General features: G+C 37.9%; 2 protein-coding genes across 2 annotated transcripts in view; both read right to left on the reverse strand.

The window, feature by feature from the left end:
* The window catches only part of LOC127526110 (craniofacial development protein 2-like), a 1015936-nt gene that overhangs the window by 249726 nt on the left and 754049 nt on the right, over positions 1-12161 (reverse strand). The window lies entirely within an intron of this gene.
* Positions 10356-12161, reverse strand: part of tspan3a (tetraspanin 3a) — a 48424-nt gene continuing 46618 nt past the window's right edge. Inside the window, 1 exon segment of the mRNA XM_051920361.1 lies at positions 10356-11384. Within this exon segment, the coding sequence (XP_051776321.1) occupies positions 11283-11384 (102 nt within the window). The 3' untranslated portion in view covers positions 10356-11282.

Raw genomic sequence — 12161 nt, forward strand, 5'->3', positions numbered from 1 at the left:
TTATTACTTGTGGTTATAAATATGCATTTTGAAAGATCATTAAGGTCAAGTCCCAGACAGATGCACTCTCGCGAATGGCAACAGGAAACAATCTCTTCAGTGTATAACACCCAAACAAACTCACAAGAAATGGAAATCACCATCTGCTGCTCAACCTATTATCAAACAGCAATATTCTCATATTAAGAAATGTGTTTTTCCATTTATTAAACATTAGGTATGCTGATGGGAAAAACCCCTGCAGCTACACAAGCTCTGCTATTTCATTCAGACAGGGCTCCAAACCTGAACAAGTTTGCCAAAACTTTTTTTTTATTGTAGCAAGACCACAATACTTAGAGGCTGAACAGCCATCATGCTGGATTTGCCAAGGTTGGTTAAATGCTCCCTAAATTTGTCTCTCCCAGTTTGCATGCATTTTTGGCCATCATTATTGTTGAGACTCCTTCTTATCATATTTTCAACCATCACTTCTTTAGCTTCATTCTCTTCATGGCAATAACAGTGCAAATCTTCACCTATTCCTTCTCTCCTAAGCATGTTTTTTCTCACTCTATACTTTTTCATAGGCAAAAGTGGAGACTGGTGAAAAAAATTTGAGTGGGGGTGCAATGTTTGGGGGAACAAACTGAAGCAGCACTTATCTATTATATGGTGCCTTTCATATCTATCTCTCTTCTGCATGCTCTTTTGGTCCTCATCATAGTGTTAATGCACATCTTGGGCCTGTCCAGTACTAGACCCATAGGACAAATTCAGGTTAAAATGTATTCTACCCTCCCCACCATGCTGCCCAAACTGATGTCAGCTTTCCCATTTCTATTAAGCTCCTAAACTTCAGTGTGTGACATCCACAGTCCCCTTATTCTTCCCATAACTTGCCCTATAGATCTGGAAAGGTACAGGTGCACATGCCACCCAAATTGTGTACTACACCTGTCTCTAAATTGTATAATCCTTTGCCAACTTGCCCAGTTCTCCATTCTGCCAAAACCCACACCACAATGTCTGCACACCCACCTCCGTAACCTTCCAACAACATGGATTTTCTTTGTCCTATAACACTTCCATAGCATAAATCTAATCCCAATCTTATTCTGCTTCTGTTAACAGAGAGCCCAGTCCTTGATCATTTCCATTGTATTCCATAAATCCACATCATACAATCACTAGTCCTCTGATTTTTCTCCAGTCTTGCATCACAGTTAATCATTTAGCAGACCCACAGAATCACTCCCTCCCAAATTTTATTCTACACTTGCTAACAGTCTGCCCAGTCCTATGCAAGTTTGCCAGACTTACCTCATCTGGGCACAAATTCACATCATAAAATCCACAAACCCCCACATCTTATACACCCCCAACCAGTCTTTTACACTCAGAGGACAAGTCCAACCTAAACCTTGTTCTGCCTTTACAATCAGGATACCTAGATTTCCTTGAACATAAATTTAGCCTTTCTTTCCTTCATGCCAGAAAATTTCTCAATTACTTTCTGATTAAATCAAGTTATTTCACTGAATCTGCCAAAATAATTACACCTCATACTGTTGTCTTGATGACTGCAGCTGCTTTCATTTTTTAGAAAGATGTTTTAAGGCTCGTACCCCCATTGCTGTCCACAATGCTTCAACACTTTGAAACAGCAAACAGACAAAGCAAAAAAAAAAAGGCATTACTCACAGCACATCCAGTTAACCAAATCCATTTCTCATCACAAGAGTGGGAAAAAGTCTGTGGGTAAGCTTGTCCTCGATCACTAGCCTGCTGCTGAATTCTTAAGTCAGGTTGGTCCAGTCTAAGCCCCTTTATCATCTTTTTTCTTCAAGTGAACTCTTTATGAAGGGGTGTTTGATTAATGAAACAACCAAGTTTTCTTTGATTTCTGAAGTTCCACTTGAAGTTGAAATTTCCCAAAAGTCGCCCTCACTCACCTGTAATTACATTAATGGCGTGTGTGAAGTGTGAGCTATTGATTTTAACATGAAATAATATATTGACGATTGTCCAATCAGATTAAATTAAGAAAAACCTATGACAATACTAATTCAATGTCAATAAATGTGTGAGTGCCTGGGGTGCAGAGAGCTGCATCCCTGGAGAAATCTGAAAGCAACCAATTAAAGGGCAGCCTCTGGTCTGCCAAAAGTTCAAGGCCTTAAATACTCTCATTATCAGGAAATATACAGTAGGTATTCACACAAAAATAAAACAAATACAAGTAGGAACCAATTTTTAATGGATGCTGACATGTGCCGACACCAGGCACATTGTGCACATAAACAAATTTATGTCATGATTATTTCACATTACCTAATTAATTTAGGTAGAGTTCCACTTCTGTGTTCTGGTGACAATCAGAAGTTTAGTCAAAATGGACAGTGGGGTGGGTAACTGAAATGGCGAAAACCATATTTTAGGTCGTGTTTAAAAAGTTTTGCCTTGGATTAAGTTGTCTAAATTTGTTTTATTTGTATATATGTGAAATTAAGCAGTGCAGTTAAATTTTTGAGGTGTGGGTTGTTAGCAATTTTTACTAAATACTGAATAGAGTTAAACACTTGTTAGGGTTAACAAGCTATGTTTCTTTATAGATTTTTATACATACCCTCTGATACAAATATACATACCATGTAGTTTTTTTCCCTCTTTCAACACACAAGAATAAGATCGTCATTTAGATCACCAGCTTCCAACCATTCAATGAGAAGGCAGATGCCCTACCTTACCGACTTCCTATTCGCCTTTTTCCCCTTCCAATTACAACATACTCACGATTGGAACACCCCTTGCCCCACATTTTGACGCTGATTGGTCCTTTGATTATGTTTAGTTTTGGCCTGATTAAAATATGGATCTCTAATTGAAATGGCATGCACACAGAACTGCAGCTATGCGGAATTCATATGGACATGAATGAAAATGTAACACACTTTTATATCAAAACTGACAAGAAAATTGAGTTCCGTAGTGGAAAGCAATTAATCCTTTGGTTGATATATTTTAAATATGACATGATAAAACCATGCTAAGATCAAATAGCCCACTTTCATACGTACTGCATTTAAATGTAGTTAACACATTGGATTGCATTGCATTTTAATCTTCCATACCTTTTAGATAGATAGATAGATAGATAGATAGATAGATAGATAGATACTTTATTAATCCCAAGGGGAAATTCACAACTGAGGCAGGATAAGATACGGAGCTTCTGAAAAGGCTGAGTCATGAAACATTCCTTTGAGAATCTGATCCATGTTGATTGCATAACATAATTTCTATAGATCTATCAGCTGCATAATCATGCTGTGAATATCTCGTTCTCCCCAAATCCAGTGACTGGGGAGGCCACTTCAAAGCACCGAATTCATTGTCACATTCACGAGACCAGTCTGAGGCTGCTTTTGCTTTATGACACGGTTCATTATCATGCTGGAAGTAGCCATTAGAAAATGGTTAAATTGAAGGGATGAACAAAAATAGCCCATGGCATTCAAGTAATGATTGTTTGTTATTGCTGAGCCCAAAAGGTGCCAAGAAAACATTCCCCACACCATTACACCATTAGCCAGGAATGCTAAGACAAGGTAAGCTGTTTGCATAGATTCATGCCATTGGTGTGTGCCTCAGTAGAAATCAAGATTCATCCAGACCAGGCTACATTTTTCCAGTCTTCAACTGCCCAGTTTTGGTGAGCCTGTGTCCACAGCAGCCTCAGGTTTCCATTCTTGGCCGACAGGAGTGGAACCTGACATGGTCTTCTACTGTTGTAGCCCATTTGCCTCAAGGTTTGATGTGTTCCAGTCTGGCCGTTCTCCTGTGACCTCTCTCATCAACAAGGCACAGAACTGACATTCACTGCAAATGTTTTTTTTTTATTTCTTTTTGCACCATGCTGAGTCAGCTCTAGACATCGTTGTGTGTGAAAATCCAAGGAGAGCAGCAGTTACAGAATTACTCAAACCAACCTGTCTGGCACTAACAAACATGCCATAGTCCAAATCACTGAAATCACATTTTAAAATTTGATTTTTTCCCCCCATACTGGAGTTTCATGTGAACATTACTTGAAGCTCCTGACAGGCATCTGCAGGATTTCTTGCATTGAACTGCTGCGACATGATTGCCTGATTTGACAATTGCATGGATAAGTAGGTGTTCCTAATAATTTGTTTAGTGAATGTATAATAAATAGCTTAATGAGCCTGTCATATGGATTCAAATATTGTTTTGGATATCTAATTGGAATCAATGATTTTTGCATTATAACAGCACACATGCATTTATACGTGAAATTGTTAAGAGGCAATATTTCTTAATTCTAAAGCGACATAAACATGTTTTATTACACAGGTCTACAACGATAAAAGTATCGGCCACTTCTGTAAACACAACATTCACTCGGATTGCTTGCAGGTATCTGAAAACATGAGAATGTCAGTGAGGTTAAACGCCATTTTCATTTTCTTGTTCACAGAGTAAAATTCATCCCTGCACTGATAAGCTCTAACCACTACAATACCACTAAACCTAATGGGAATATGTTATAATTATAGCCACCACTCTCTTAATATGGACTTTGATGAAGCAGGGAATAAACAATGCAATATGCAGTCGGCAACTGTCACTCTCTATGACAATTTGATAGGAGGTTGGATTTCAAAATGCCAGAATTATATGTATGACCTGAAGCATCCTGTTTAAGGCTGAACTTTATCTCATGCCCAAAACTTGCAAGGAAAAGCTTTTTTTTTTTCTTTTTTAAACCTCCTATGTCCTGACCAGAATTGTAGGGTCTAGTGCAAATCAGAAGAATTTACTACATGTTAACTATACAGAGTATTTTACAAAGTTGTATGTTTATTTTTGTCTCCTGCACTAGTGTCAGTAGAAAAGTGAACATTGTAGATTTCTAAACAAAAATGAAATGCTACAGAGAAATGTTTGTAAGGGCGTATGAAATGTATTCACCTCCTTGGGAGTTTTCACATTTTGTTGTTATGCAACACTGAATCTCAGGGATTTATTTTGACACTGATCAACAGTAAAAGGCTCTTTAATATCATATTGAAACTAGATCTCTGCAATAGATCTCCATTCATTCAGTGAAGGGCACCTATCTGGGATTCCAACTGCAAGAGCAAATTTTTGGCCAGTCTGTATAGTGACCTAAACTACACAATGAAGGTGAAAGAAAACCATAAGCAACTCTAATTGAAAAGGACAAGTCAGGGGATGGAGAAAAGAAAACATGAGTCATCTAAGCCTAGGTCAGAATATGCCTTGGGAGTTCAGTTAAATCAGTCATTAAGAAATGGAAATAGTATGGCAGATCTGTAAATCTACAAAGAGCAAGTCATTCAAAAACACTGAATGATCATACAGGAAGAAAAATAATGAGGGAGGTGGTCAAGAGGCCTACGAGAACTCCAAATGAGTTACAAGCTACAGCAGATGAGACTGAGCAGACGACTGTTGCCAGGGTGCTTCACCAGTCTCAGCTTCATGGTGGATTAACAAAGAAGTCACTTTTGGGAAAAAATGCTCAACATCTTGGCTAGAATTTGTCAGAAGGCACATGGGGGACTCTGAAGTCAGCTGGAAGAAGGTTCTGTGGTCTGATGAGAATACAGTGGAGCTTTTTGGCAGACAGAAAAAAAACATGTTAAATAAGTCAACCCCTGCACATTATCAAAAACACAGCATTCCTACTGTGAAGCATGGAGGTAACAACATCACGCTGTGGGGTGCTTCTCTGCAGTAGGCACTTGAAGGCTTTTGAGTGTTTGGTGACTGCAGCAAAATACAAGGAAATTCTGAAGGTAAACCTGATACAGTCTGCAGGAAACTTGCACCTTGGGAGAAGATTTGTCTTTCCAACAAGACAATGACCCCAAGCCAAAGCTACATAAGGAAAGGTTTAAAAACCACGATAATGTTAAAATCCAGATCTCACTCCAAATGAGAATTTATGGCTGTGCTCGACAAAGGCTGTTCACTGACAATTACCATGGAACCTGACCAAGCTTTAAAAGTTTTGCAAAGTAAAATGGAGGAAAATGGTAGAGTCCAAACATGTAAAGTTGATAGAGACCTATGCGTACAGACTCAAGGCTGTCATGGCTGAAAAAGGTGTATCTACTAAATACTGACTTGAAGGAGGTGAATAATTGTGCTTTCAGTTACTCTGCGTTTTATACTTGGAATTATTTTAGACCACTTTGCAGAGGTCTGCATTCATTTTGACATTACAGAGTTTTCTGTTGTTCAATGTCAAAAAAACAAAATTCAATTTACTGAGATTCAATGTTGTATGGCAATAAAATGTGAAAATGATTTGTGGATAATTTAAAAAAAAAAAAAAAAAAAAAAGTAACAAACCACTGCTAACAATCATCATGACTTGGGCGATTCCTTCTACACCCATTTCATTTCAAGTTGAATAGTCTAATTCAAACTGGGAAAAGAACAACTAAACTGAAAGTTGAGGGCACGGAAGTTGTGAAAGTTTAACCTTCAAATCATTTCTTACACTATGGAAAGAATGATCATAGCAATAAAATGTATCATGGTCATCCTGCACGAGCAGATTCTCACATAAGAAGAAAATTAATTTCATGGGAGAAAGTAGTTTCAAGGTGTGTTGTCCAGGGACCTTTAAAGTCTGGACAAGTTTTGTCAGAAGTTGTGTTCATGGAAGACTTGCTGCCAAAAAGCCAATCCTCTGAAATGGAAACAAAGCTAAGAGACTCACGCAAGCACAAAAATACTAGGACAGGGGTGCTGAACAATAGCAAAAAGTGGTCTTGAATGTTGAGTTAAAATTCTACATTTTTGGCTCAAATAGAAGGCAGATTGTCTGTAGAAGAGAGAGAGAGAGCTCTACATAAATGTGTTTCTGCAGCCAGAAGTTAAGCACAGGAAATGCTCCCTACAGGTTAGAGGTTGGTTTTCTGTAAATAGAGCTGGTGATCTGGACAGAATTAACTGAATCCTCAACACTGAGAAATATAAAAAGATTCTCCTTCATCAAACAATACTATTAGGGAGGCATCTGATCGGTTCAAACTTCATTATAATCCCAAACACACAAGCCAAGGTCATGAAGAACTTATAGAACTATAAAAAAATGATAAAGGAATTCTGCAACAAGCGTCAGATTCACATCATCAAGACTGTCCAGGATTACCTGAAGAGGATGAAGCAAGTGTGATAGCCAAAGTATGCAGTGGAACTTTGGAAAGTTCTTCCATGATGCTTAGGTCCACTGACATTCAGTTTTATAACAAAATCTGCGGGCAGTTTGTCCTAAGACAACTGATTACAGTTTTAAAGCATTTCCAAACTCCTAGCCAATTTTTTCTGCACAGAATCAGGAAACAATTACGTTCCTTCAATTTCCAGTTAACTGGGTTGTGTTTCTCAAAGCAAACTTGCAAGCAAACCAGAACATATCAAACACCTCATGGGTGTGTCGTAGACATCTTTCATTGGGCAGAAACTATTTTTACACCAGGAATAATCCTAACAAAGGGTCAGCAACAGCTATGCTTTTTGCATTGCTACATTTGCAACAATTATGAGATTTGTTAAAAGAAATGCAGCTCTGTGACAAAAAGCCTATCTGCTAAATAGAAGAGTACATAAAAATTATGTGCTAGTACTTCACACGCTACAGAAATGTTTCATCTAGGGTGTCTCTACAGAAAACAGAATGCTCTGCCAAGGTGATGTGCTTTAATTTTATGTAGGCAGTAGAAATATCAGGCGAGTTTCATTTCACTGCATGACACTGATTGCTGAATTACTGGCAGCAATGGAGTAGACTGATTAACACAATTACCACACATTTTACCCATAATTCACACTGTTTCCTATCATTGGATCAGTCCCATTCCAGACCACATTTTACTTCATGTGAACTGCTCCAAGGTTCATTTGGTACAGCCCCACTGTTTCTAAAAGGTTTCGGTGCGGCTGTTTAAATTCATACTGCATTGCGAATGACATGTTCACATCTACTTAAACAAATGAGCAGGGTCTAGCCGCAGACCTCCAGTGAACACATAATTGGATTGCATGTTTAGTTCACTTTGATTAACAGACATTCTTATTTACTTGAGTCAGATAACCCTCCCACAACCCTAACCACAGTATAACCAGGCATATTGCACAAAATTACTGCTGTATGATGGAAAGACACATCCTCCTCAAGGAAGTGGAACTCTGGAGTTCTGGCAGCTAGACTATTGAAACAAACTGGACAATGGTGAAGAAAAAGAGCGAAAAAAAATTGGTCCAGATTAGGTGTGAAAATAAGTTTAAAGGCTAGAGGGTATGAAACTTCTCATTTCACTGTTTTTTTAAACCATAAAAAAGCTTTAAAGAAGTGTTTCATGCCGGTCCAAGACTTTTGCAAAGTACTGTATATGTTATTACTTATAAAAGAACTTAATACTTAAGTAGAGTTTTCTCTATCAGACATGCTCACAGAAATTATTCTCAAAGGTTAGTTTTTAAAGTATACACCAATCAGCCACAATGGTAGAACCACTGACAATCAATGTTATTCACTTCACCTATCATGTTACAATGGCACCTGTCAAGGGGTAGGATATATTAGGCAAAAGGTACCTATCACTTCTTGAAGGTGATGTGTTGGAAGCAGGAACAATTTGCAATCGTAATGATCTGAGCAACTTTGAAAGGGGCCAAACTGTGATGGCTAGATCACTGGGTCAGAGCATCTGCAAAACCGCAGGTCTTGTGGGATGGTCTCAGTATGCAGTGGTTAGCATCTGTCAAAAGTGGTCCACGGAAGGACAACTGATGACAGAATCAATGGGTACTCAAGGCTCACTGTTGCGTGTGGGGAGCAAAGGCTAGCCCATCTGATCGGATTCCACTGAAGAGTTACTGTAGCACAGATTGCTAATAAATGTAATGCTGGCCCTGAGAAAAATGTGTCAGAACACACAGTACTTAGGTGCTTGCTGTGTATCGGGCTACCTAGCCGCAGTCCAGTCAGAGTGCTCATTCCAACCCCTGTCCACCACCAAGAGCACCTACTGTATATTGGGCAAGTTAGCATAAGAATTAGAGCAAGGAGCAATGGAAGAAAGTGGCCCGGTCTAGTTAATTACATTTTTTTTCCACCCAGACCATGTGAAATTGTGCATGCATCATTTACCTGGGGAGGAGATGGCAGCATGATGCCCTATGTAAAGAAGGCAAGCCAGTGGAGATCAGTATAATGCTCTAGGTAATGTACAGCTGGGAAACCTTGGGTCCTGGCATTCATGTGGATGTTGCTATGACACATACCACCTACTTAAAAGATTGCTGCAGACCACATACAAACCTTCATAGCAGTGGTACTCCCTGATGCGCTGAACACAACTCTGTGTGCACTATCCATTTGATGTTGACTACTTTTCAATTCAATTACTTATACAGACATGTTGTATGTTTATATTTTTTAATTTGATACCACTGCTTATTTTAATTAATTTCTACTACTCACTGGCATTGATTTGCCTAATAACCTGTGTGTGCTACACTATGGTCTTTATATGCTATAATGTATCGTTTCTGCACTAGCTGAAAAGTACAATAATAATAAATTGAGCTGAACTGAATTAAAACAGTTTAAAATATTAATTCAGCTGTACCAACGTTTTAGAGTTTATAGCATAATTCCTAAAGACCCTTTTGCTTGAATGAAAAATCATCACTTGAACGATGCTAGAAGAAAGACTAGGAAGCTTGGTGTTTAAGTCTCCGATACATAATACAACAGCAGTATATTTATTAAAATTACATTATTAATCAGCATACAATATAGCCAGTTTACTACCTTAAAAATAAAATTAATATACTGAAAAGAATAATGCATGTCAGAGACAGCAGGCACAACTGCGTTATGCTCTTCCTCAAGTCAAGTGTCTACAACACTTATGCCTCCATCCATTCATTCATTTTCTAACCTGCTCACCCCATTCAGGATCATTTTGAGCAAATGCCTATCCAAGGAGCACTAGGTGCAAGGCAGGGCCCTGTTTTGGACAGGGCACCAGTCCATCACAGACCATGGTCATTCATGCACATATGCCACTGCTCAACCAATTTATAGCCGCCAACAAACTTTGGCACATTTTGGGTGAGAAAACCCTACTGAGACAATCGGTAGAACAAGCAAATTCCAGACAAAAAATGAGTAGACACTGTTCAAACTCAGAACTTTGGAACTGTGAGAAAACAGGGTTAACCAGCTGCACCACTGTGCCACTTCCCACACTATTCAGTCACTTCAAAATAAATAAGTGATGTAGTGTTAAAGAAGGACACATGAGTGTATGACATATACATTTATTTCCCCTGAAAGATTTGCATTCAAACCTATATACACATTAATTCAGTTTAATTATACTTTTTTTCTTATTCTACATGGCTACATGCCTCCTGCCAATTAATTTTAAAAATCAGTATTGTAACTGGTACACATCAAACAATTGTGAATGGAAAAACAAAAAAACAAACAAAACAAAAAAAAAACCCTGCACACATAAAATACCAAACAAACTTAACAGAACTAAACATTTTAGTACTGAACATGTAGTGCATTTCAATTACTTCCATAAAGCCAACATATTGTACGAATCATCAGCTACTGGAGATCAAATATTTAGGTTGTAAAGGTCTCTGGTTCAGATTGTACTGGTTTAGAGTAGTGTGTGTTTTACCTTGTCTCTTTCAAAAGAAAAACTTGAGATACAATTTCCACCAAACAGACAGTGGGTATATTAAGTAAAGGAAACTGGTGATGGGCAGGACAAACTAACTGATATGTACATAGCAATATTTAATGGGACCCTTATACAAAGGACTTCGCATTTTTGGTATTTACAGTTATAAAATATCTTAAATACAATTTACAAAAAAGGTAATTTGAGGAGTGGGCTTCAATTTCTGTCTTACAAATCCTTCAGAATTTATATGTGCAAATATTCAGGTTGAACCGGACCCCCCAAACCCCCCCCGCCCTACCCCTCCAATAATGACATATTTACTATCATTAATATTGCAATTAGGCTAACTGTAATGTAAAATTCATTGGAACACCAAACTTAAAGCACAAAAAATAAATATGTTTGCTATTTATCCCCATCACCAGTATACACTTCAGCAGGTCTGGTGTAGTGCAAGGTGTGCTTCGGCTTATTCTAACAGATAAGCCACCCTGTTATCTAACCCTTCCACTTCACAAAGACACAAGTAAGTTATCCTTTATGCGTAAGTTTCCCTCCAGTGATGAGAAGTTCATACACAGGATCTCTGCTTCTCCGGCACAATACAATGCAGGCACATAACTTACCCAGCAACTAAAAAGGAAAAGACAAAAAATGATATTTTAGCATTCAAATTACATTAGTAAAGTCTTTAAATAATTACATTAATAAACTACTCATTCTTGGAGAGGTATCCCCTTCTGTTGAAGAATTAGAATTTAATAACTAGGACTTTAGGCTTTAGATACCAGGAATTTCACAAACACCACTTTTTTACATTATAAGGGTATTTGTACAATAAGCCAAATGGTAAAAGTGTATACATAAAGAACTTTTACTTCAATGTTACCATTTTCCTATCTATAAATGGTAGCTCTACAGTGCATTAGCTTGAAATGTAGAAAACCATCTCAGGGTCTTTAAGTAGCTGTCACTGCATCTAATTAGGAGGCTAAAGAAACTATGGGGATAGCGCCTGTGGGAAACCCAATGAACGCCTTGCACATGCTGGGCTATTCATATTGTCTAATGTATCCCACAAAAAAGAGTTTGAACGGAGGGAAACAATGCAGATAATGTTACATTGTGAAAAGCATACCCCTTATGTTAATTTAATGACGACCTTTCCCCACAACCTGATCTTATGAATTATTGCTGAGCCTAGCAGGTCTAGGTTTTGTAGCTCTGCTTGAAGTAGACTACTAGGACAAGTAAATTCAAAGTTTGAAATTATGTACTAAAGCAATATAAGCACAAAATAGCAAGCACATTAACAAAAAAATAACAGCTTTTTAATTCATTTTTGTGCTGAAATTAAATGAAGACCCCAAGTTATTAGTTCTGTGTTGTGGATCACCGCAATTTAAAAAA

Source organism: Erpetoichthys calabaricus, chromosome 17 (assembly GCF_900747795.2).
Source record: "Erpetoichthys calabaricus chromosome 17, fErpCal1.3, whole genome shotgun sequence".
Lineage (NCBI taxonomy): Eukaryota > Metazoa > Chordata > Cladistia > Polypteriformes > Polypteridae > Erpetoichthys > Erpetoichthys calabaricus.